This window comes from Apostichopus japonicus, chromosome 15, assembly GCF_037975245.1.
Source record: "Apostichopus japonicus isolate 1M-3 chromosome 15, ASM3797524v1, whole genome shotgun sequence".
In the NCBI taxonomy this organism is placed as follows: Eukaryota; Metazoa; Echinodermata; class Holothuroidea; order Aspidochirotida; family Stichopodidae; genus Apostichopus; species Apostichopus japonicus.
The window spans coordinates 17,216,393-17,243,106 of record NC_092575.1 but is presented as its reverse complement, the minus strand read 5'-3'; the positions used below and the strand labels follow the sequence as shown (position 1 = coordinate 17,243,106).

At 37.5% G+C, this 26,714-nt stretch overlaps 4 protein-coding genes and 1 long non-coding RNA gene across 8 annotated transcripts in view; 2 read left to right on the top strand and 3 right to left on the bottom strand.

The window, feature by feature from the left end:
- The window catches only part of LOC139981219 (peroxisomal sarcosine oxidase-like), a 33,270-nt gene extending 28,504 nt beyond the window's left edge, over window positions 1-4,766 (bottom strand). Inside the window, exons 1-3 of one of the 2 annotated variants that reach the window (XM_071993439.1) lie at window positions 4,410-4,766; window positions 3,227-3,385; window positions 1,879-2,036 (exon numbers count right to left, since the gene is read on the bottom strand). In XM_071993439.1, coding sequence (XP_071849540.1) covers window positions 1,879-2,036; window positions 3,227-3,385; window positions 4,410-4,442 — 350 coding nt within the window. In that variant the 5' untranslated portion in view covers window positions 4,443-4,766. The remainder of the gene's footprint in view (window positions 1-1,878; window positions 2,037-3,226; window positions 3,386-4,409) is intronic. The other variant, XM_071993438.1, reaches the window with a different exon arrangement.
- The window catches only part of LOC139981218 (alpha-N-acetylgalactosamine-specific lectin-like), a 75,726-nt gene that overhangs the window by 9,243 nt on the left and 39,769 nt on the right, over window positions 1-26,714 (top strand). The gene's annotated exons all lie outside the window — the stretch shown is intronic.
- On the bottom strand, window positions 5,937-8,853 carry LOC139981655 (uncharacterized). The gene is made up of 3 exons (XR_011797906.1): window positions 8,758-8,853; window positions 6,865-7,016; window positions 5,937-6,096 (listed from the first exon to the last, which is right to left on the bottom strand). It is a non-coding gene; the product is annotated as an uncharacterized lncRNA (long non-coding RNA).
- On the top strand, window positions 10,662-20,600 carry LOC139981206 (coiled-coil domain-containing protein 63-like). Of its 2 annotated transcripts, none has more exons than XM_071993414.1 (10): window positions 10,662-10,817; window positions 14,549-14,734; window positions 15,160-15,349; window positions 15,942-16,064; window positions 16,685-16,866; window positions 17,212-17,402; window positions 17,813-18,108; window positions 18,696-18,947; window positions 19,392-19,522; window positions 20,256-20,600. In XM_071993414.1, the coding sequence occupies exons 2-10, from the start codon at window positions 14,568-14,570 to the stop codon at window positions 20,437-20,439; spliced, it is 1,716 nt and encodes a 571-aa protein (XP_071849515.1). In that variant the 5' UTR covers window positions 10,662-10,817; window positions 14,549-14,567; the 3' UTR covers window positions 20,440-20,600. The 2 variants fall into 2 exon arrangements, with proteins under 2 accessions (XP_071849515.1, XP_071849516.1); XM_071993415.1 differs by lacking the exon at window positions 10,662-10,817 and adding an exon at window positions 13,344-13,470.
- LOC139981211 (peroxisomal sarcosine oxidase-like) overlaps window positions 20,754-26,714 on the bottom strand; it is a 58,790-nt gene continuing 52,829 nt past the window's right edge. For both annotated transcript variants that reach the window (XM_071993425.1, XM_071993427.1), the window contains one exon: window positions 20,754-26,023. In XM_071993425.1, the coding sequence (XP_071849526.1) occupies window positions 25,893-26,023 (131 nt within the window). In that variant the 3' untranslated portion in view covers window positions 20,754-25,892. The remainder of the gene's footprint in view (window positions 26,024-26,714) is intronic.

Genomic DNA, 26,714 nt, shown 5'->3' with positions numbered 1-26,714 from the left:
TTTCCCTTACCAGTTCACAACTTGTTCCAAAATATCAACCATGTCGCACATTGGCACTGGGAGTCATTGCAGTTTTAATATTTTGGGTTTTTGGCCTCTAACTGACCTTTGGTGACCTTCACAGGCACCAAAAACAATAGGGCACACCTCACTATGGCGGATCTATATATCAAGTTTGAGCTAAGTCCAACTTTCCCTTGTTGAGTTACAGTGTACCCAAGCAAGTGTCACAGATGCTCACACAGACACACACACCCACACACACACGCAAACTTGACTACATAGGTTCCTTTTGCTAAAGCAAGGAACCAAAAACGCATATTGAATAAGCCGCTTCGCTAGCAATTGTTAACTCTATAGCTACTATATAGAATGACACAGCAAAATGATGATTTTATCTATGTTTATCTCTTGATTCAAGAAAGACAAACATGACATATTCGTCATTTGATTGTCCTTAAGTACGCCATAGTGGGATTGGTACGTACATAGTTAATTAACAATCAGGCGCGTAGCCAGGGAGGGCGAAACTGTAGATTCGGTATTGCAAACTATATAAGCGTAGCGCCACCATTTTGGCGCGAAGCATACAAGAAAATTTTGGCTGAAAATGCCTCCCAGATCGCTGGAAAAGGCACTTCCCAGGCCTTGTAAGTTGCATCTTAGCATTTTCTCTTTGAAAATACTAGCGATATCATAAAAACATTAAAAAAAAATGCTGAAGGGGGGGCGGCTGCCCCCTTCGCCCCCACCCCCACTTGGCTACGCGCCTGTTAACAATTGTGAACTAGACTAGAATGACACAATAAAACTTGAGGTTTTTTCCTCTTTCTCTCTAATATATTGGATGATTTAATTAAGATAACGTAATCCCTGTACTAAAATTATATGTAATTATATAATTTCAAAATTATATTGCTCTTCATATCTAACGTTATTCACCCGACCTTCGTGTTTACTAGATATTATAAAAACAAAAAATTCAAATGAAGCATAACTTTCTGCGAGCTGTTCTAAAATATGTAAACATGATGAAGTTATTATCGTGACCAATTGCGATTGAAATTCTGTCATGTACCGTGACTGTGCATATAAAACATATATCTAGCTTATATATAGCTGCAAGCAAACCAAAAAGCATTTTCAAACGTTTTGCATTGTGTTAACAAGGAGAACAGACTTTGAATCAAACACCAAATCAAATGTTCCTGACTACAAGATTAAGGAAATTGTATAAAAAGTTAGTAAAGTTAGAAGATTCGCCAACATCTCCTCTCTATTTTAGTTTCATAAATAGACACTTTTGATCTGTGTATAGCAAGGGCGTAGGAACCGGGGGGCTGGGGGCACCAGCCCCCCAGTGAAAAATGTGGAGGGGCGGAAGTATCATTCCGCCCCCCCGCTTCGCAAGTCAGAAAACCCCTTTTTCATTTCCAATTGAGAAAAAAAAAATCTCATTTGGAGCACCAAATTGCATCTAAGGCCAGGTTAAAATACAAAATTAAGTTTACAAAACGGAGTGGGTGTTGAAGTGTGCTATATTGCACCAAATTGCATCTGAGGCCACCTGGAAATGCAAAAAATTCCAAAGGGGAGGGGGTGTCCCCCTCCCCTTAGACCCCTCCCCCAGGCCGGCCATCGATCTTCAGCCCCCCCCACTCAAAAGTACCTTCCTACGCCACTGGTGTATAGGTAGAATGAAAGGACAGGGTGCACGGGTAACGTATCATATATATTTGCCTCGTGTTGAAAGTACACAAAAACAACTGTTTTCGATATATTGCTATATCGATATATCGATATGGTATGCGATATATCATTCTTCTTTATATAATTTTGCTCCCACGGTGTATAGGCAGTGAAACATGAAGTACTCACAGAATACATACACTTCTCAATGATAGCAGGGTCTGGATTATATATTCGGGGAATCGTCTCTTCATGTAATTCAACAAAAATTGAGCATCTTTAGTCTCATCTGCGATGAAGCTGTCTCTTTGATCTGGATCGACCCCCGTACCATGGTGAACACTGATCTGCGTAAAATTGAGGAGAGAACAAAATGTACAAAATAGGCAAAATATACAAATTAACGTACAAAGCCAACCCCCCCCCCCCATCTGTATAGGTAAGTGTATAAAATTTGCAGAGTTTGTATAAAAGGACTGCAGATGTTTCAAACTGCCACTATCTTTCTTAAGTGGCACATAGTTTATTTTAGTGGAAAAAGAAAGATCAGAAGGGACATAAAGTTCCATCAAGGAACCCAAATAAAGCTGAACACAAAAATCTAACATCCTGTTGCAATTGTTATAGTAACCTTCTAAAACATTCTAAAGACTATACTGACACTTATTAAAAAGTTATACAGCCGATTTACAGGTAAACTCATTCCATTTATTTATATTTGAGTCAATTTTAAAGCATATTTCTTCACAAAACAAAAGAAAACAAACACGCAGCGTAGGAACATTAAATACTGGTGAGTAAAGAGGCTTGAGTTAGTCTAATGGTCTGATGTGCGGATAGTTGACGGCTTGTCATACGGTCATCCGAAAAAGGTGTAATCTTTCCGTGCAAACTTCTATCAGTATTTAGAAACAGCAATACTTTGGTAATTAAAAGGGTACAAAACCTCATGATCATCGTTATTGCTCTATGTAAAAGAGATAATTGTCCCTTTCATAACTTTCCCAAGCATGTAAGAAATATCTTATTCCCTTTGGAAGATACCACAGGTTTAATTTTCCTGCACACAAGGCCGAAGACTTGATCAAGTCTGAATATGACGTCATCGAGCAACCTGTACTTCATTTTATTGTGTTTGTTTCTTGATTTCGTTTCAGCGTCAACACTGTAAGCATTCTTCTTCTATACCCTCGAAAACATAAAAATAAAGAGTATTAAACGTTTCAGATCTTCGTGGCACTTTGACAACACATATTTACCCCCCCCCCCCAAAAAAATGGCCGCTTACAGACATGACTTTTAAAACCATATATGGGTATCTCCCAAACGGAGCAACATTTTTCTTAGCTATTTGTAGCAACCATGCTCATCATAATTATTTCTACCATAGCCTATATGCTAATCTTTATGGTTAATTGTGGCTTATTTAAGTTAAAGGGCCCGGGACAATTATATGACATATGTGACAATTCCCCTTCTCCTTCTTTCTTGTTCTGACATTATTTTCTCACTTCCGCATTTTGAAAAATTCCCTTACCTTTCTCAGTCCGTTATATTCTATACTCGGGAATCCGAAAACATAGACTGGTTCTGTAAAACCATCTGGTTTATCAATGCCGAAATCACAGAAAGTTGGATATTTCTTAGACTGGCCTGGTATTTTCTCTGTCCAATAACACAGAGTGATTTTTACAACCTGAAATCATTCCGAAGAGAAAGAAAACAAATACACATGTAAGCTTTGGATATGTCAATGTAAAGCTAAGAAATACGATCATATGTAAAATCTTTTACATATAAATAGCTCCTTTCGAAAGTTCATGTTCATATTCTTGGGAACATTATGGGAATGTTATTTCAATAATTTAAAAAGTTTTCAGAGCTTTTTTTCGTCAAAACGTCAAATGTTAAAAAAGCAAACAAATAAAACAAACTAGAATGTGCATGCTAGACCCTTATCATAATAAGTATAATGCAAAAAGTGGTCGGTTTGACAACAAGCAACCATTCACCACTACTTTTGTAACATGTATGAGACACATGCAGAGACACATTTGCTTAACTATAGGGTTTCAAGGACCCCGGTTCACAAGTGAAAGCTGGGGACCTTTATCCTTATTGAATCTAAACAGCATGAAGTTGTCACAAAGCTATTAATGTAAAAGCTACAAATTTCTGTCTGGCTATCTCACCAGACTGGCAGAAGTGGATCCGATGGGTCCAAATGTTGAAATTAAACCATTGGGACCCCTGGACTTGTGGAGCCCTGGACGTTTGGACCCTTGATTCAATGAACCGTCTGAACATCCCCATTGCTACACCTCTGTGCACACATTAACGTGTTCCATGTTTTGACTTGGAAAGAATATTGCTTTTTTTCAATGATCTCTCTGAATTGTGTTTCAATGATATCTTTGGACCCTAAAAGTAATTTAGCTTGTCAAACTTGTTGTTTTGATCTTTAATTTACTATTTGTTCAAACTTTGAAAAGGAACCAACCTAGTGAAAAGAAGCACATAACTCCATTGTAGTAATCACAGTAACAGCAGTGATCAGTATAAGTTACGAGATATGGAAAAGTAAACAAATGGCCAATTATGACTTTTTCTATGATCATACTGGTAAGTATATATCCCATCATCAAGTAACTATACATGCATTTGTTTTATGTACATATTACAGATAGCGCAAGTTACAAACTGAATACAGATTTAATTACCCGTATGGGAAGATTCAAACCCAGTGGTTTCATGAGTTTACATATCCATTAACCAGGAGTAATGATTAGAGATTTGGTCTTGTAAGTTCCCTTGTCAGTTGTTACAGTTACAAATGATCCAGGCAAGATATTTTCTGTATACCTTCTCCGAGTCATTTATTTGTCCACCAAACTTCTTAATCTGCATCTATAGAGGGTAGCACATAATGTATATGCTTTGTTAATAACAATAGCACAGTGCAATCAGCCAGAGGCTAACAGTTATTTAAATCAAAGCACTTAAATGTTATTATAACAAGATGAAAACCAGAATGGCATAGAGTTTATATCATTCAATCTCAACCAGTGACATTATGTTATGAAAATTTCACACAAATTTTAAACAATTCTCGGAGATGAAAGCCCTCTAACATATATATCATATGAACCGTTAATTGTTTCTTGTACCGTTACTTAATGTGTACTTATTGCATAATTCATGTGGTTTTGCATTCATGTGGTATTGCATAGGAAATGCTATTCAAAATCTCAATATAAAGGTAAAGAAGAAGTATATAGTGCGATATATTAATTATTATTGTTTGTTACTTGTATTGATGGTATTACTGGAATATCGTATATTGTGTGGGGAAGTTGTAGAATAAATTACACTCTTTCAAAATAGTAACTCCCTCCCCCCTCCCCCCCCCCAAAAAAAGCAGATTACATCGTATCCTGTGATTATTTAGCGTGGGGATCGTCACCAGCACAAACCAACATATATATAGCAATTCTTGTAAACAAATACATTGCAATTGCCAATCATTTTTTATGATTTAACACAATTCATAAAAACTCTGAGTTGCTGCCAACTTGCAGATGCAATCCCTAAATTATTCGGTAAAGAACCATTAATGTGTAAATGAGTTTCAGTATACCCTTAGACATTCCAGAGCTTTGTCAGCTCTTAGAAATCCAGCATTTGTCTCCAAAAGTGCTTTATGATTTTTGGGTATCTTCACGAGGCCTGGATATCTGTCTTGGACCACCTCCGGACTCAAGATCTCGCACTCCACCCCTAAAGCCTATTGTTTGCTTTCATTGCCTCCAGCTCCTTAAATGGCGGTTTGTCGATGACTTTCATTCCTGTTTGTCTATAAATGAAAAGAGAATTAGAATATCAAATGTTTAACAATTGTTTCTTGACGGGTGTTCTGCAAATTTGCGAATAAAGGAATGTCAAGTGACATTTGGTTTCCTTTCATTACCATATACCACTAACATATATGCATCAATTTATCAATTTCCACCAATGATCGAAGATTCACGTCTTTCTCTGCACGTGTATGAGACGGAAACATATAAAGTATATATCTTGTCATACAAGAAACAACGTGTACATGCTTCTCCCTTTCTAATTTAAAGTAGAAAGACAAACCCAAGAAAAAAACTGTTGAATCAAGTTTAGAAACTCACCTATAAAGGTTTGTGTTTGTTTCCCTTTCTAGTTGCTTCCAGTGTTCTAATGCTTCAAATGCTTAAAAGTTGTCCATTTGATATCTCAAAAAATACTGTCTTTATTATTTTAATATCCAACTTGAAAGCAGTCGTAGCACTAACTCGGAAATTTCTTCTGGACTCTACGTGATGGAGTACTTTTGGAAGACGTAGGCCGCTGATAGTCTTGACTGGTAGAGATGTGAGATGGCTGAAGAAAGCAAGGAAATAATTAGAATTACTCAAACGAGAAAAAGGAAAGCTGCAGGATGATTGTAATTGAAAGATAATAGAATTAGTAGTATTTTAAGCCTTTGTGCAAGAAGAAAAAATACACCTCCCAAAGCAATAGGCCTATGATCTTTACCAAAGACAAATGTTTTGCAGAGAATGTAACTTAATTCATGTAAAATAAGGCACCATGCTATGCTCAACTAGTTTGAGTGGAATACAGTTTTAGGTTGAGAGTATTTCTTCTGCACTTGCAATTTAACTAAACATAAAATAGTAACATTGGTCACAAATTGTATGGTCAATTCTTCTCTCCAGGTTACATTAGGTCAGGTGCATATCCCAGGGGTGGATTGGAGGGGAGGGTGAATGGGAGGTGTACACCCTTATATTCAACCTCACACAAAAGTATGTGGTCTAAAGATTCCTCAGAATGCACCATTGATGTCTACAATTTCAATTTGTTTGATTTGGGAGGATACTCTAAGACCAATCCACAAATTGCAATTGCAATAGTCAACTATAACAGACATGAATTTAGTCCTACCTTATGAAATCTAGGATTACCTACAAAACATGTTCGCCAAAGCACCCAACTAGTTCGAGTGGAATGCAGTTTTGAAGTACTTCTTTGCACTCGCAAAATTATATTGGTCAGAAAATGTATGGTCAATTCTTCTCCCCAGTTTGCCAGGTTATTTATGTTATTAGATTCCCTTATAAAACCTAAAAAGGAGTATTCAGTCACCTTCAATTGTCGTCTCCTCGTCAGCTCACTCTCGGTGGACTGATTTTGCTGAGATGACGAGGTGTGGCTCAGGTCAGAGGCAGATCTCTCACACTGAATACTGGAATCTTGAGTAGTCGTCATCATCTTAGCTTACATGGTTGATTATTATACTGATGAGAAGATAGAAAAGCTTCACGTAGGTTGCTTGATTGGTTGAATACACATCCTGACCCTGCAAATACCGGTGCGTGAAAATACCGCACGGTATTTCTTGTTCAGAAATATTATCCACAGTTGGGAAACACTGGGAAATCAGTATTCAACAACAGAAATGTTTTAATTTTGTCAACTTGTTTATTCATTCAAAAAGTGTTATAATGATGTCAGCAACTTAAAAACCACATCACCCAGCAAATGACACACAAAAAAGAGAGGTAATTTAGCTTGTACAGTACTGTAGGCCCTATGTATAATGCAGTAAACACAATACTGAGCATCACATGTTTCAATTAAAATTTGACAATCTTTCCTCCAACTTGTTTATACAAAACTAGAATTACCCTAGTCAATGCTATAGATTATGCAACGTGGAAGAAAATCTGATTGTTAACAGGCTGGAAAGATATGTTGCATTACTAAAAAAAGTACTAGAGGCAAGTTTAGTACCAGACAATGTCCACTGCTCCCGCTCTCAAAATCTGCAGCACATTACAACTTTTGTAGCTTTTTGCAGACCATGTTCTGTAGTTTAGTTTGTATTGTCCTGAAGTTGGAGATCTCGCTCAATAGGTGCATAGCAGGCTGGTAGGAACTTTTATTACAATAAGATGAATAATTAGATGAACCTCATCAGTCACTATTTCATGCAAATCACTGTAATTAGTCCTCACTAGTTGTTTTTCACATGATTTTGTGTTCACCAATATTACCTGGTACAGTAGTAACTGTAATGTCCAAAATAGTATTCCAGAATATTTCCCGCCCGGCTGGGAAATATAAATACTTCTTGGAAATATCCAACCCTGCCAAGGGCAATCTGGATTTGTAGTGTGAATGCTCAGGGCTCACACTACCCAAGATCTGGCACCAGTCTAAAGGCCATAAATAGCTATTGATTTTAGAAACAAATGTTTTGACCTTTTGGGCATGATCATAATGTTCTTTTGTTCGATTTTGATCCACCACCCATTCTCAGATATGGTTGCATCTGATATGTCAGCTCTATTACCACCTTGAGGCAAAAGAATACCTATCCTGATACCCATGCATTCACAAATGGGGCCTCAGACCGGTCAGATTCTTATAAAATTGCGATTAACGAACTGACAAATATTAAACTGTTGATCATGTATATTGCTAGGGACCAAATAAGAACAAAATTCATACTTTATAAGCTAGTCATACGCTGTGCAGTAGATAACAAAATCTGGTTTCGCAGATTGAGCAGACTAACAATCATCTGGCATTATAGGCCTAGTAATATTATTAATGGGCTTTCTAGCTAAAGCCTACAACAATGTGACCTGTGATACAGTACAAAGGCCTACGTCTACTTGCGACTAGGTTCTGGTCTAAGTTACTTAGCCTTACTTGTTACTAGTTAGGCTAACCGATGGGAATCCTCCACTTAGCCTTCAGTACAGCAGGTCGGAGCCTAGCTTAGACCATAAAAAGTTACATTGGACTAAGGCCTAGCCCTAAGGGGTTAGTTTATGAATGATCTGGCAGAGCTTGTTGTAGGACTGATCGCTCATGTCTCATGATTAATCAATTGTTTTCGATTAACATTAATGAACCTTGTTGGGCCTATCGTCTGTATTAGTCCAACAAATGATTGAAAAAATTGAAAAAGTTATTGCAAGTAAAACCAGCATCCATTACACAAATCAGGTATTATCAAAGATTATTTACCTTCCGAAGGTGCATTCATTGTGTTTGGTACTATTATCTACAGTGCTTTTGTACGTGAAATCGATCGCGCATAATTGAAACAGAATGGGTAAGCTTGGGGGCGACTAGATTGTGTACACCATGTGACCTCAGTCGCCGTGCAACCATGCGCTATGGCAAGCCATTGTGGACAACTTTAAAAGGTCTGCTGTATCATGAAAAAGTTTCTTGAGATTACGTAATCGACCTGCCTTGGTCGTAAAATGACCTCTTTTTACAAATAAGTCTGCAACGCTTTTCACATATTTTGTCTTGTATGAGGGTATTTGTGTGAACGCTGTATGATTAACTAAACTGTTGACATGAGCATATTTCCACACAATGTTTACACAAAGAGCCCAATGGTGTTAAGAAGCTATGTATAGACCAATTGTACAGCCTGATGTCGATTTACGACCGTGGCATGTCGATTACGTAATCACAGAGCTTTCCTACCTATAACGGGCTATAAATTGCAGCCAATAAGGCAGATCTTTAAGGGACCGCGTGGGAAGCGAAAGGAGCATGTGCACACGCTGAACGCTACTGTAACTATGTTTATTATCACCAATGTGTAGTCATGTACAATAACTAGATACTCATGACTTGACCTGATAAAGGTAGTTTACACAGTAACATACAAGACAAGGTGAGCATTAGGCATAATAAGGAAATTACCAGTAAGTCAGTACGTAAACAGTACAGGTATCCAGACTACAAATAACACACATTACAAAGAGCAATTGAACGAATTATTTGTAAACTACATCAGTAAGGCATAGGACAGATACTATATAGATAGAAAATCCACTATATACAAGTTGCAGGGTTGTTTATCGTATCACATATGACAGTGCAAAACGTCACCCGCCGCGGGCAACGCGTATAAGGCAGCTGCAGGCAAACGTTTTCGCCCGACAGGCATGTCTATAACCATTATATCTGTAGAGGTTCCTGCCCCGTCAGTATGAGATGACACGGAATTTCAGAAGTAAGTATAAAAGGCAAAGTATTCGAAATGTTTCAACTTCTAGGAGAAACAGAAAAGAAGATAACGGAAGGAACTATGAGTTGGAAGAACACTTTTCTCCTGTCATATTGGATTTGACCCTCTCAGCCATTCCGATACACATACGTCAACTTATAGGAAGGATATGCATATAATAACCAGCTAACTTCATCATGAAGTTCCCTTCTATTGCAGTCCGCAATCAAAAAAGAAAATTTTTCATAATCGTATATGTCATCAAATCGACGGACTGGATTTTGATTCCTCTATTTAATTTCCTAATAACATTTAATCTAATCCTAATTCCCATAATCAGATAATAATCTCGTTTTCTTACGAATGCCAACTTGATAACTATGATATCTTAATTTTATCGGGAATTATTTATATCTATCATTAAGAAAGCGGGTGATCATGTATAGTAATTTGCAGGCCACATATGATACTTTGAAAGACATATATTCCGGAATACCCCTCACCTCCCCCTCAATAATTAGCCCCCCCCCTTCTCCCCTCAACTTTCGCCGTCAGTCATTTGGTTAAAGACGTCTCTCTATCGTAGGACCACATATATACACATAAATACGGCACATTACAACCACATATTACGTAACTATATAGGATTGTATGTTATGATACAATCACCGTGGCGACAATATTTTGACACACACATTTACCAATACAACGCCTTATCAACGCCCCATCCTGTAACTGCCATGAACGCATATAAAATATAAAACTTACATGTATAGACTAACCTTACGCGCAGAGAAAAATATATATACAACTGCGTGGTAAAGCTTCATGCAATGAAATATATACATATATATCATACTCATATACAATGATGCAAGGGCATACGTGTCTCATACAAGGCGCCCGATTTATGCATATGACGCACTACACTTTTATGACGCAATGAAAATATGTTTGTTGATACTTTACTATATAGGCCTACTGAATGAGCTACTGTTGACATGCACTTCAGTGTGTGGATTCTCTCGTAAGCAACAATACGTGTATTGAAGAACATGTAAGTAAACACTGCTTTTTTTCTGCGACATGTTACGCAAAAAGGAAGAACTTTATTTATTTTTAAAAAAAAAGCATTCTCTAGGCAAACATAATATGGTATGCCAAAATGGATGAAATAATTAAGTAGCTTCACGACTCGGATCTTACCGGCATTTACGCGTAAGTCATCAAGGGGCCGCCCTTGTATATAATATGGCGGATAATTACGTATACTGGTGTATGAGGTCTGTATACCAGTTTACCTTCCCATTCCAAATGTTTCCTCGTGTTTATGCTTTCACTAGCTACCATAAGTCGATATCTTGATAATTAATCAACAGTGGATATATTGTACGCTTGCCACTAATTTTTTATCGAGTGTATACGTGTATATCTTTCTTGAATTAACTCGAATTTAAAGGAAATATCGGTTTGCAGATAATCATGTTCTTAAATTTGAGTAACATGCACTCATTGACTGAAGTTGTGGAACGTATATATATATATGCATGCATCCATTTATGAAAAAGGGATGAAAGAAGAACAATCGCTTGTTGGAGCTTTGGTGGATGTATTGTTTGATTACTTTCGCATGTAGTATAGGTCACATGCAGTGGAGTAACAAGGAGCAACCTGGGCCCGGTGTAAATATATATATATATATATATTATATATATATATATATATATATATATATAGGCTATATATATATAGGCATAGGCTATATATATATATAGGCTATATATATATATAAATGAAAATCGTAATGAGTCGGAATATATATATATATATATATATATATATATATATAATGCCTAAAAGGAGAATCCACTCATGATTTGGCTAATGCCGACATGTTGTTACGTAGGCAACAGTGGTAGCCTAACCTGGGCTCCGTGTCTATATTAAGTTAACGTGCTAAGTCAGTGCATTACCATGTTGTATTGCTTCTAAATAACTTCGCCACGGATCGCTTTATCACTACATGCGTTAGTTGGCTTCATAAAGTGTATACGATTGCGCTGTGACAAATCATGTTGTAAAAAACTTGTGGGCGTACAGATGTGCACGTTCACTCCGCGACGCGCACGTTTTGTGTGTAAGAAGCAGAGATATGTTACAGCGCCAAAATCGCGAAAGCTTTGTGGTTAAAAGTGATGTCATGAATCCAACGCCTTCGCGTGCTATTCAGCATCCAAGTTTGTTTACCACACTCTCACGTTACCGTTATGGTTACCATCCTAGCAACGCACATTAGTAGTAGTAGTAAGTTGAGTCTCGTCTATTCGACATGCTCAGTGATTAACCTCCGCCACGTTTTACGATCTTGCGCAAGGTTTATTGCTTCCTCGAAACTGTTAATATTAATGTCCTTGAATTGCGACTTTATTTTTCCAAGCAAGGTAGTCACGGGCCTTCCAATTGGTTTAGCAGTATGTCTCAGTGCTTCTCTTAGAGCAACCTTTGCTTGAGCGTCCTCTTGGAGTCTTGCTACATGACCGAAAAATCTCAATCTTCTATGTGCGACTATCGATGACCAAGGTGTTTGGTTGGTTTCGTTGTAGAGCTCATCGTTTGATAACCAATTATTATTGGTCCATCTAATGTTGAGAATATTTCGAAGTAGTCTCCTTTGAAAAGTGTCAATTTTGCGGTCAAGATCCTTCGTTGTGCCCCACAGTTCGCAATTGTACAAAAAAATACTCTTTAATAAAGTCTCAAAGATCCTAAGCTTAATTTTCCGGCTTATGTTTTTGCTTTTAAAAATGCTTGACAGTGTGTTGAAAGCACCGTTGGTTATACCAATTCTTCTGTTAATGTCTTCTTCGGTTCCCAGCAAGCTTCCAACATATTTACATTTCTTCCAACTGTCATTTCCTTTTCTTGTGATTGTAAATTTCTCAGTTTTTGTGCAATTGATTTTCAGATTTCTTACTGCCAGTTTGTCAGAGACTCGTTTTTCGATGTCTTGCAGTATATGCTGACCAGTTGATGCCCAAGAGATATCATCAGCGTATTGTTGGTCTACTGTGAAAAAAGAATTAGTGGTGGTAGTGCTGTAATCATGATCAACTAACTGCGATGGCAGGATAACTGCATCGATATCATTATCATCTGATTTCATAGAGTTGGCTAGATAAGTTATAAAAAATAGTGCACTTGCACTATCTCCTTGTGGTGAACCAATGTTAGTGTTAAAAGGAAGTCCTAGTTTGCCCTCTAATTTGACGGTGTAGGAGACGTTATCGATTAGTAGTGATATCAGGTGAAGTTCGTCGTTGTCTAGAACCTGTTCTAGGTCAGTTAGCAAGGATCCTCTTTGAATTGTGTCGAACGCCTTGCTCATATCTAGCATCAATAGATTTATAGTGTAACCTATGGATGTTATAGCTTTTTCTGCTAACACTTTAAAAGCGAAGACAAGTTCAGCTGTGCAACGTCCTGAAGTGTAGGCAGTTTGGGTAATGGGGAGGATATGCTCATCAATTGACGGACGAACCGCAAGATCAATTCTGGTGCTATGATTGGTCAATATGTGCGCATTACAGTACTATGAGGTAATGATCATTGTTTGTCGATATTGTAACAGCTATAACAGTGTATTGTCATGTATGTTGTAAACATAACACACGCTGGGCTCCTTTCTAAGTAATCGCACGTGTTGAAGATCAGTAAGTATATCTCTATACAATTCGCTTTGTGTTTGCATACTAATGTATATAGTAGATTACTAATAACATATACCCTCTCCCGTCACACAAATACATGATTCCAGCAGTAAAATTTATTTTGTTTTTGCTACAACCCATTTAGAATATACGTTACATTTCAACACATAGGACTATAGAAGCGCTTTCATTGAAGACTAACCCACGTTATCTGTTTTGCATATATTAAGAAACAGACTGTATATTATCGTTTGCATTATATTTTAACCTTTATACTGGCATATTAAAGGTATCCTGTATTGGCCCCAAATATGCTAGATGTTCAAAATATGGTCACCTTTGGTCAAAATACTTAAACTGTTTTTATTACCACCTTCGAGGAAATTTTCCTCACTGGGACATTCAGTCATCTTGTGTATTCCTTAAAATGTCTGAGAACAATTTGGAGAGAAAGACCTCCAGGAAGGTACTTTTTGAAAACTTCTAGCAATTTTAGTGTGCTATATAATTTGGGGCCTATACTGACTACCTTTAATTCTGGCGTGGTTTATCTTAATCTGTACCATCTATATATGTGATCCCATGAATGCTATGAATTAATGGTATGTTGGAGGGCATTGTGGTCAAGTGGTTAAGGCAGTGGACTTGTGATCTAAGGATTACAGGTTCGAGTCCTGGCCAGATCATTGCGTTGTGTCCTTGGGCAAGGCATTTTTATCTCCATTGCCTCTCTTCACCCAGGTGTATAAATGGGGACTTGCGAGGTAACTTGTAAATATAGTTGCGAGCGCCGGCTTGCGGCAGCACCCTATGGGAAGTCCCCCGGGGGACATGTGGTTGTGGTGCACTGTGGTGCCCCAGGAGTGATTGATTGAATTGTGCACACTTTGGTTTGTAGGTGTGACAAGTTACCAATGACCAGGGTTAAGTTGTAAAGTCGTGTGAGAGGGCCTTGGTCTTGAACAAGACTGTAAACCTGCGCCAGGAGTGTCAAGTTGACAGATATGGCGCGTTTTAAATGGCCGAAATTTAAATTAAATTAAATTTGATAATTTTCTCTCTGTTTTTACCTAAATATTAGTTCGATAGTGAAACCCAAGATGAAGTACGGAGCAAGAAAACGATCAGAGTCAGCCTGTAGTGATGCAGATGTCGACTATGCTCAAGCGGAGAGTGAACTCGCTAAATTACACCGACAGTACCGCATACTGGAATGCCATCGCAAAGCATACCTCGACGAGTCAAGGAACATCATGAGAAAGCAACGGTATTATTTAAAATTATATCCCTCAACTCGATTTGCCTTGTTTGAAAAAGAAAATTATACTTCTTGTATTCTTATGAACATATGTTACTCAAATTTTGCAGATAAAATAATGATAGCAAAAACATATAATTTTGATAATAAAAAGATACATGTGGATAGATGTATTACGTTTTACCGATTTGTCCTTATGCATCGCTATTTCGGGGAGTAATTTCGATCTATATCCTGAGTATATTTGCCTCCCTCCCCATTCCCATCACTATAATGATGCTAAAGATATGTAAATTAATTACCTGCTTGAAGGTCCTTTAACTTGTAAAGTTAAAATAAAAAAGGTATTATTTTAGCTTCATCTACTTGTATTTTCCTCGTCTGATGCAATGATTTGCAAATTTCGTAAAATATTAACTTTTCCTATAATTCAGATCTCATATTGACATACTGGAGAAGGACAATGCAGAAGTAGACATCGATTTAAATCTCGCTCGTAGCCATAGCAACGATAAACATGACAAACAGAGATCTTTATTGTTGAGGAAATTTGTCGTGGAAAGTAAAGAAATGAACGAATTGATCGACGAGGAAAGAAAGAAGATTGATGATCTGAACCGAAGGGTAACTGAATATATGTTTGTTTGATAGGACAGTTAGGGGGCGGGGAGGGGTGGTGGTTGGGTACCTTTTTTATCCATCAGTTCTACCCCTCCCTTTGATGCGTTTCGTATACTTTCCCTTCAATTCTTCCTCCGCTCAGAGTTACCCCATCAAGACAGAAATATTTCTAAACACTTGGCATAGTCTTGCCTACAGCCAGGATGGGCTCATGGGATGAGGGCGGGGGGGGGGGGCGGGGGTAGTCCTTGTAGATAAGAGTACTGTAACATTTAAATTAACGTTGATGTTTAACAGTTGCTATAATTCTATATTAGCAGAATAAAGAATAGTGTTGAACGCTCTTAAAATATAAGTATAAAGTATAGGTTTAATCATACCTAGCAGTTAGTTTAGTAAGACTAACATTTTGCATAGTAATTCAACGGTATATGTGGTTAACATGCATTAATGGTATTATTTAATTATTTGTCATGGTTGCGCTGTAAGGGCTATACCACGTGTTCCTCCTTCTCTGTGAAAGTAATATTAAAACTCTATACTGTTTTAGTAGGAATTAGTACTTTACGGTAGTTTTCTCTATTTTCCTTAAAAGGTTGCTGGGATGGAAGAAGAGATTCAAGCCAGATACCGAGACCTCGGAGGATGTCAGATCGATACCATCAGACACAAGTCAACGCAGAAACACAACCGAGTCATGGAAAACAGACTTCATAAGGTAAAAGTCCTATTAGACTAACATGGTAAGGTATCATCGTTAAAGGCCTACATATCGACGAATGAACTAGTCCACTGATTGCAATAGTAAAACTGCAAATATTTTTTAATTCAAATCTGAACTACGGTTACCTGTAAGGTAAAATTGTTATTAAATTTTTGTTAGTTGTGCCTCGATTTCTATATTAGGCTATTTTCTCCATCTCTTCTCGTCTCCCTCTGAATAGGCCCACTTGTAAAGTAACGCAAACAGAACGAGGATTTGTTAAGCACAGTATACTAACCTATGTTTTTCAAGCCTGTCATTAAGTTTTCTCAGGGGAAGGGTTAACTTACCCAAGGAATCGGTGCGTTATATACTGTTGAGTTTGTAGGTGTTGATGGTAGCACAGTTCCTCAAAAGTGTAGGGGTACATCCAATAATGTTCATGCACATATCAATATGGACCTATAAATATATATCAAAATATTGGCTTCACTTTTAATGAAAAGGCCGGTCATTCCCAGTGACCCCCCCCCCCCCCCCCGTTCTCAGCAACCCTGGTTTCGTGCCTAGACATGTGTTAGTGTGTGTCAAGTATCCTAGTAGATATGTCAAACTGAACCTTTTCTATTAAACAGGCTACTGTTACCTTTAATACAACATTGACCACAAACGCAAAACTCAGGGACCAGATTGAACACCTTCGACGAGAGAGGGCGCTATACGACTGCCTCTATCGAAAGCTGACAAAAGAACAGGATGAGGTCAAGAGAGAAATGTGCGATGTTATTGAAGAGTCAACTCTTGCATACGACTCAAGGTTAGTAACTGTCAACAACATGATCAATTAAATCCCCCGTGCCCCTCCCCCGCGCAGTGCAGACTTACGTACCCTTCCCCCCCTCCATATGAATCATCATTATATGTACAAAAACCTCAGAGTATATTGTTCCCCTCCTTAAAGTTTTGGTTCCCCTCCTTATATTGTTGATAGCCCAGCAACTCAGAATCCTTCGTTACGGGCATGGGAACATGGTTTCTTATTTTGTTTTTATGACATAGTTTTTAGGGAATTGCTCATTGGTTGTCTTCTATTCATAATTTTTTTCCTTTTACAATTTATAAAGTTTTTTTCATTTCTTGTCGTTTTCGAAACAAAACTTAGGGATGAAGCTCACTCGAAGATGACCGCTCTGAGAGACAGGAGTGAGAAGGACCAAACGACTTACAATCTGGAAGTGAAAGAGCTGAAACGAATCATCGACCACGAGCAAAATTTGAAGGAATTTATGAATGTCAAAGCTCAAGAGAGAACAGAACAGAAGGCAATCGAGGCAGCGAAAAGAAAGAAAAGGGGTACTTAGTTACTTTGCTCGGGGAATTCCTACGAAAGAAATTGAGTTAATTGCCACAGTTATATTGCTAGCAGTAATATTCATTCAGAAATTGGTTACATACATTGTTGCATTTTGTTTTCTTTGATCATTATTCGACAATATGATGTGGATTAAATATTACTCTACTTTATCATTTTACATTTTCAGATCTGGTTTTATCATATCAGTGTCATTATTTGTTCATAATTTAAGAAGTTAATTTTCAAATTGTTTTAAACCATTTTTTGCTTGTCACAGATATTTGCTATTTCTTCGACACGCGATGGTAGGGGGTGAGGCGGGGGGGGGGAAGTGAGTAGGTATTTTAGGCAATTGAGTTACCTTTCGAAAACTCAATGACCATCTGCCTTATCCTTTTATACAATCCAGCCGAGGAACTCGCGATCGCCCATCCACCATCTTATTCCGAAGAAATGGAACAGTTTGAGGCAGCAATGGGAAGAATCATTGAAATCGAAAAACAATCAGATTTGGATATCCTGGTTCGAAAGTTTATTCAAAAGGAGGACGCTAACTTCGCTCTGTTTAATTATGTCAACGAATTAAACAATGACATCGAGTGTTTCCAGAGAGACATCAAAGGATTGAGCGAAGATATGCTGGTCTTCAAGGAACAGGGATTGGTCGTCAGTGATCAGAGGAGGAAGATTATGAAAGATCTAGAGGTAGGCCGTTAAACCGCTCATTTCAAGGAAAATGACAACAATAATTTTTTTGTGGTTTTGCTGAACGTTTTTGAGGAAACAAAACGTAAGCAGAGAGCGGCCATGAATGAAAGCGACTGGACAGCATTATCTATGTCTTGAAGAAACAACTATAGGTCAGCACCTCGGATGTCAATGTCGCCCCCAAATATCGTTTACATTACAATACGTTGCAATTGTTTCAATATCGATGGATGTTGAAATTCCCCTTTTTTTGAGGGGAGGGGAGGGGAGGGGGGGGGGTGAAGGTGTGAGGGGCAGGAGGAAGGGGTGCCGTGAACTTTAAGTTTATAGGGTCGTAAAAGGCTGAATAAAACAGTGGGTTTCCAAAAACCGACGGAGGATCCGACGTTATATTCGCTTTGAACATAATATACACATATACATACACACACAAAGCCTATACCGAAAGAATATGACTTAGTCTGACCGAATACGGAAAGCTTTCAATACCCGCATTCATGCTATAGAACGCATAACTGTGCCGTATAGGTATAATATTCATTTTTCCAATTTTTAACATGTTTTGTCATTGGTTCTGTTTTCAGGGTAAGTGTAGTATTCTGACCAAAGAACTATCTACCAACGAGAATGCCATGAGAAAGACAAACAAAAGATTAGACTTGGTCAAGTCTAGCGTCATCGGCATATGTCGACGTATTGGATGTGATGATAGCAGTATTTTGGAAAAGCTTGGCTGCTCGGATGGCATCACCAACGACAACGCTCTATCATACCTTGGCCTTATTGAACAACTTGCCAATGAGTTTCTGTTAATTAAGAAATATCAAAAAGCGAAAGTAAGTAATATTATTGTATAAAGTCTTTTGTATGATAACACTATAACAATTGATGTGATATCATATATACAGTACTGTAGTGTCGCGGCTCTCAGAAGATTGGCGGATTTTCAATTCCCCTATGTACCCCACCACTTCTTCTCATCTATAAACCTGTCCATTTCGATACCATCTAAAACTATTATTTTTTATATTTATTAACTTAAGTACCCGACTCCAACCTCATCACGCCCCCCCCCCCAAAAAAAAAACGCCTTCCACCCACTACTCCGCTTCCCGTTCCTTTCTATCGTTTAGAATGTGACATTTCTTACATAATTTCTTCCTAAAATGCCATTATTATTCAAATAACTATACTTTTCTATGTCAAACTAGGACGTTAAAATAGGATACAAAATATCTCACTTAAGTATATCTTGCTAAGCACTTTCTTTCTATTTTCAGGAGGCATCCGGGAAAGGTGACCCAGGTCAGCAAGCACAAAACGCCAAACAAGCTGCCAGTATTACAGCGGCCCGTTTACGACCCGTCAGTGTTGCTAGCGTCCACATCTTACCTCCAACCATTGAGCAAGTGTAAGTAATTGCAGTCACAATTGTCTTCTTCAAAAATTAACAGAGAAAGACTTCAAGTTTTCATTGAAATTGTTGTAACTTCTTGAATTAACCTGCATAGAAGATTTCCAGGAGGTTTACGCAGCTGAAAAACCTCGCCATCAATTTGTTTTGGCATGTAGTTATTGATACAAGAGTATGGGCTTTAGGAATGACAATGCAGTAAATTCTCGTAAAAGGCATATTGTTAAACACATTGACACTAATTTACGTTGATTTTTACTTTGGCAGCATTTTTACCCGATAAAAATGTCTTTCTTCTAGTAATTGGCTGAACACGACGCAGGAATACGTCTTAGAGCCTAAAAGGATTGAGTACGCGCATTTGAATACCTGTTGCGCAATCACAAGGAAAAAAGAGTCACTTCGTACGCATTGGTGTATGTGCCCAAAATTCTGATTTCGCACAATATGTATAACCATCCTCTATAGTTACCTACTTCTACAGTAGTCTACTGTATACGTTATGTGAAAAAAGGCGAAAGATCACACCTGGCTAGCCTGCAACAAAATGGTTGGGGTTAAGTCCAGGTTTACCCATCGGTTACCCACGTACACCAATCGGTTACCCACGTAAAACTCCTTGCGTATATGAACGATTCTACATTCTTTTTATCGATTCATTTTTATTATATTATTGAATCAAATGTTTAGTTTCTCTTATTTTTTCTTTTTTACCTTTTCGGTACAACAGGGAACAGGAAGAATCCGACTCTGATTCTGAGACATCCAGTATTGACGAAACCCAACCTCTACCTCCGGAAGTACTTCGATCACGTGCTGCTAAAATGGTCCAACGAAAAGAGCGAAAGAGAGATAAAGTATCGAGTAAAACACCCGCTCCTAATGAAGGACAAAACAAAGTAGAAAAACAATAAATTACCGCACTAATTGATTTTAGTTTGTTCGATGCAATATTAAATATAAAGTTATAGATGGCATAGAGTTTCATAATATACATGATATTAGACAAAATAGAAAGGTAGAATGAGATTGTTTCATTATTATAATAACAAGAGTAAATAAATATGGTAAACTAATACCACGTGCTCTTTTCGACTGTTTTGTTGTCTAAAACCTTGGATCAGTTGACATATCGCCCACCGTTGCAACTATTCAGCGAAGTGCGCACAAAGGAGGGGTCGGGGAGGGGGAGACACCGCAATTTTTTTTATATCATCCTTAATCCTCTTCTGACCCATCCAATATAAGGTTGATGCCCCTACCGAAATCAGTCGGGGTAGAATTGCCACACCACTTTTAACCTCTCCCCTCTTAAACAACCTGATGGAAAAGAAAACTGAACCCGAGGGAATTTGGTAAGACACGAACAAGCTGACAATATACACCAATCATTCTTTTGAGGACTGGCTGGGCCACCGATGTAACAAACTGTATAGCACGTTAACGTTGGCGTCAGTCGCACATATACCAACAGCTACTTCAATTTTAAGTTATTTATTGATGTCGAAACACCCCTTGGTTTTGGTAATGTCTTCCCGTCGTCTGATATAACGAATACTAATACTAATGCTAATTAAAATATTTTATGGTCATAGGCCTAGAGTGGTGTTAAAAAAATAACCAACTAATTAACAAATAAACATAAAAAAGGATATAGTATAATATAAAAAACAACAAATCACTGCATACATAGCTGCAACATATATAGTCAATAACGACAATAATCAGGATGCGATTGATTGACGTAATATAGTATATTATGTGAATGGTGTGTGTTAGTGATTATCCAGATTCAGTGAAATTAATTCAGCTTTAAGTTCTTTTTATTTTGTAGTTTTATATATCGACATTGTAAATCTGAAGATAAATTAGATTACTTGCTATTGTCATCCGAGTACTTTCGAACGAGTACGGTCGATGACTGGGTTGTGTGTGGGTAATTCTCTATCAAACAAATTATCAAAGCTATGCATAAACTTGCATCTAAATCGATTTCAGAAATCTGATAAAATTACTTGTTAGTCACACTTTTAAGATCGATGTGATCACAGATTCGAGACTTAATAAATTAATTGCATCTTGAAGTCGTTTGCATATAAGGGTGAGGTGTTGACTTGGTGGTAGGTGCATGGGCGTGAATCACTGAGGTTTGTTGCAATTATCTCTCAAGTTTCCAAATCATTATGACAATATTGAAAACGTAGGGTTATTAGTGCAGGAAATAAAGACACTAAAATCACGTGACTCCTCAACCAGGGAGAACTATGCTAAAAGGAAGCTTACATGTTTGATATGCAATGTTTATATAGTATGCAGTTATCATTTATTTCAACATTTACTTAATGGAATGATTAGCAGCTTTATGAGAAGATTTGTATAAATGTTGTGGCACCATATGAAGAGAACATTAAAAGGCGAAAAAGTTTTAAAACTCTTCAAATTGTAATTTACAGGTTGATGTATACTAACATAAGACATGGCATCACTTGAAGGATTCAATTGGTGAAAAAATTTCCTTAATTTGATAAATTGCAAAATAAATCTTACCTGGAGCAGCACTCGTTATATGCGGTGATGAATACAAATATAGTTTTATTAATATTTTATATATTTTAATATAATTTTCCTTACCTGAAGTAACATTTATATCTTTAAATTGGTAACTTATTTCACCATTTTGTTATCATAAATGAATCACACATACACGAACATGAACTCTATAGAGAAACCAACTGAAATATTAAATGATATTCAACATATGTGCATGTATGAAAAGGTTGGTATTATGTATATAATTAAAGTTATCAATTTATTTGTATATACTTCAAAGAACTTATTTCAGTATCTTCTCATCTCATATACCGTATTTCTTTACATGGAATATTTAACTGAAAACGTACATCACCTGCAATATAATACATTACTTATGTAAGTTAAAAGTCACATAACTTTATCCTTAACTGTTTTCATGAATTGCTTCTTTTCAGAACTTATGTTGAAACATATATGTGCATATGTCTGATCACAATATAGTCTTATTGTAAAGGCTAACCTTTTCTAGTTGAATAATATAAAATGTATTAGAACTCATTTCAGTATTTTGTTCATCTCCTATACTAATTAACATATTAATATACCTTCTTCACCCGAGTCGTCGTTAACTCCCTAAATGTTTTTTCATAACTTGAATACTTTCAGAACTGAATCACATATATACACAAATGAATTTGATAGAAAACGCTCTTCAAGAAATTTTTAATAGATTGGAAATTTTACGGTTGAAATTAAGTCAAGATCATTTAAAGATTTGTCGTGAAACATTAAAAAATTAAAATAAAAACGTTTTTTCCGTTCTTCATATTACCATCATCTTTCAAATTGCTGCACCTTGGAATTAAACGCTTGATTTCAGTTAATTAATTGTAATATATTGAGGGTATTAAAATTTGTCATTCGTTGAAGATTTACTAATCAAACTATCATCGCATCAAAGTCAACCGTTTTTTTTTTAAAGTTGATATATTTTGTATAATGTACATTCCAGTTTCAGTAAAAAGTGCTGGTAACATTTCAATACAAATCTACTTCGATATTGCATCAATGCAATGTCAACGAAACAAACTCATTTTTTTTAAATCTCACACGTAAATAAACGTGTATCACTCACCCTGAATGCAAATGAAGTGGTTATGTTTATACTATACAGGCGCGTATCCAGGATTTTCTAACCCGGGGGGCGCGAATTACTATCTAAGCGGAGCGCCACCATCGGTTGGCGCGCAGCGTACAAGAAACTTTCTTCTTTTGAAACCCCCCAGATCACCGGAAACGGCACTTCTCGGGCTTGAAATGACCAACCAGATGTACACTTTTTGCCTGAGAACCAAGTATTTCCTATAATAGTTTTTTTTTCCATCCATAACCTTTTTGAAGATTGTCAACCCGGCACACATCATGTTCGACCTGATCGCATCTCATGTGGGTCTTTGCTTTTGTAGGTGATTCTACGTCGCGGCCCACAATACCCGTCAGCCCCACTTTTCAAGGTGTTAAGCCCCATATTTGTTCAGAATTTGAAAATTTCACATTTTATTTTCAATTCACATTTCTCGTGAATAAACTCACTTCAAAACATACCCAAAATGTTGTACAAAATTTCATCTATGGACAACCATTTAGAAAAAACTTCCTTCAACCCCTAACAGACCGGTCAAAATGGCACGAGTAGAGGGAAGTGTGATGTAGAATGTTGGTCATAAATTTTCGAAAATTCAGACACAGTTAATTTATTGGTGTACAAATATTAAAAGCTGTTATAACGGCTATTATAAAACTTGGTTGAAGGAAATGAAAAAAATAGCAGATATTTCCTTCAACCGAACACTACACACATAGGCGTAGGAGGCGCGGCGGCAGTGGCGGAGCTAGGGGTATTGGTCAGGAGTGGCGAGAATGGTCTGAAGGGGCGCTTTCGACACTATCTAAGCGGAGCGCCACCACTGGTTGGCGCGTAGCGTAGAGAAATTTTTTGAGTAAAGATACTCCCTAGATCGCCGGAAATGACCCTTTCCGGGCCTGGCTAATTTGCAGATAAACGAAGAATAAGGTGTCATCGCCAAATTACAGCAACAAAATGTGAGAAATGTCAATAAGTAGATGAGAGCGCAATAATCTAGAATAAGTAAAAAGTGGTAAAGAGCTGAAAAAGGCTCCAGCAGTCCATTTGAGTCCGTCAGGGGGGCATCCGCCCCCTGACCATATGGACGCTCCGCCACTGCGCGGAGGGGGTACAGGCCCTAATTCGCCATTACTAATGTAAAAGAGAGTTTTGACATAATTGGACCTCCCTGCTTTTTATACATCTACATGAGACATGTCGTTGTTTACATTATCATCCCGCGGTATACTGCGCAATTTGAACGGACCGTACGGTACATGATGGCATGCGATGTAATGTTGGATGCTTGCTTATATGATATTGACATGAACACGTTGAACGCGCGCTTTGCGCGCGAAAATTTTTGGTTATTTTTTTCAGGCAAGTCGGACAGTTTTGAGGCTTTTCATCCTGGAACATTTTCATGCTCACTGATATGATGTGATATCTGCTGTTTGCGTTACAAATTCGAACAGGCGCGTAGAGAGGAATTTGCCAAGGGAGGGGCGAAGCCTGTAGGCAAATTATCTAAGCGTAGCGCCATAGGTTGGCGCGAAGCGTGCAAGCAAATTTTGGCCGAAAATGTCTCCCAGATCGCTGGAAATGACACTTCCCAGGCCTTGTAAGTTGCCTCTAAGCACTATTTTGAAATTACTTAGCGATATCATTTAAAAAAAATGCTGAATGGGGGGGGGCGGGCGGTCGCCCCCATCCCAAAATGAGTCATGTTCCCCGACGACACGGTCGAGTTCGAGACCAGCCACAGTTGGTTTCATAGCACAATTCTACACACGCGTTACGATAGACCATATATAGTATATATATAGATCATTAGTGAGAGAGGAAAATGGAAACGTCAAAAAATGGAGTTGTCGGTGTAAGGGGTAGGGTGAGTCACACTTTTACGAAATCATTGATCCGTCACTGGCTACCCTTCAGCGCTGTAATGATGTCACTGTTCTTCTTTCTCTTCCCGGTGTCTTCACGATTTGCTTTTACTCCCTCTTTTTCTCTTTTTTTCTCTCTTTCTTCTTTTTCTTTTCCCTTCCTTCCTCTCCTCCTCTTTTTTCCCCTTTTTTCCCCTTTTTTCTTCTCTTTTTTTCTCTTCTCTTTTTCTTACCCGGGGGGCGCGCGCCCCCAACGCCCCCCCCCCCCTGGATACGCACCTGCTATACATCAATCTGATAATTAACACTATCATATACCCAGAATACAGTATTAAACAACCAAGGTGTACATGCTAAGATTCACTGATCAATCTGTTATTAAAATGTATCCAGCATAATATAAGAAGCTCGTATTGAAGAAACAAAAACACATTCCTACTGTTCGCACTTCCACCTATATGGGGATCGTTGCTTTGCTAGATCAGCTTCACAGCTCTGGAACAGTCTCCCTTTACATCTGAAAACAATCCAGCATGTGTCAACTTTCCAGAAAGAACTCAAGACGTTCTTATTCATGAATGCGTATCCATTTGTATAATAACTGTTGTGTCCATTTTGGGTACTTTGCTCCTGCAGCGCTACTGAGCAGTTGTTTTTAACTGGATAAAAGCGCTTTACAAATTCATCTTCTTCTTCTTCTTATTATTATTATTACATGAAAGTAAAGTCTGCCATGGCCCATGATGTCATCAAACCCAGGTGGTCATCTTTTCTAATCTCATTACCACATTTAGTAATGATTTATGATTCGTACAGGTTCTTCTCAATATTTGGAAGCAATTACAGTTGGGAATCTCTTCATGCTTAAGGATGAAACATCATACGAGACCTTCTCTCCTAGAGCCATCTCTCCGAGGACTCTCCCAGTAACTGGAGCCATTTTGAATCCGTGACCTAGCAGGTCATGTTCAAAAACAACAAAACAATGAGAATAATAAATAATAACTTACATCCTTGATATGATCTTTTAATTATTTACCATATGCTCCTGTTAGCATTGTGATATAAGTGTGAAATTATTAAATTATTAAATACTAAATATTGTTTCATCAAACCGGAATGAAACAACAGAGGCAAACCAAATGGCAAACTTTATGAACAAACGATACATTACTAAATTCATGTAAGATGAATGACTTTAATTGTATTGATATGATACTTAAATTATTAACCATCACAACTTTTTGGGGCATTTATGACATGCAATGTATATATAAAAATGTATAGCATATTGAGCAGTCTTCAGCATTATCAAAGTAAAAGTCAAAATATTTTCCTGCAAGAAAATTTAAAGTTTGGTGTTTCTGATTAAATGGGTTTATTTTACTTATTCGAGCAAATTTATCATATAATTCATTGTTTAAGTCGAATGTACAAATATTTATCATAAACGAAGGATAACATAACATACACACATGAAACTAAATGGGAAGAAATCAAACTTGAAAGTTGTTCTAGACACCAATTGTTGACAAAATATGATATTAATGTCTTAGACGTTCATAATGCAATAACCTCTGTAATTATCGAATGGAACTATATTGCCAGCTCCCGGATTAGAATTAGTGGACTTGGGATATGGAAC

What these genes read in the sequence shown, in the direction of transcription:
- LOC139981206 (XM_071993414.1), top strand. Translation starts at nt 14,568, where the DNA reads ATGAAGTACGGAGCAAGAAAACGATCAGAGTCAGCCTGTAGTGATGCA. An exon ending in AGCGAAAAGAAAGAAAAGGG is followed by an intron (nt 17,403 to 17,812) that starts GTACTTAGTTAC and finishes TATACAATCCAG; the next exon opens with CCGAGGAACTCGCGATCGCC. An exon ending in AGAAATATCAAAAAGCGAAA is followed by an intron (nt 18,948 to 19,391) that starts GTAAGTAATATT and finishes TTCTATTTTCAG; the next exon opens with GAGGCATCCGGGAAAGGTGA.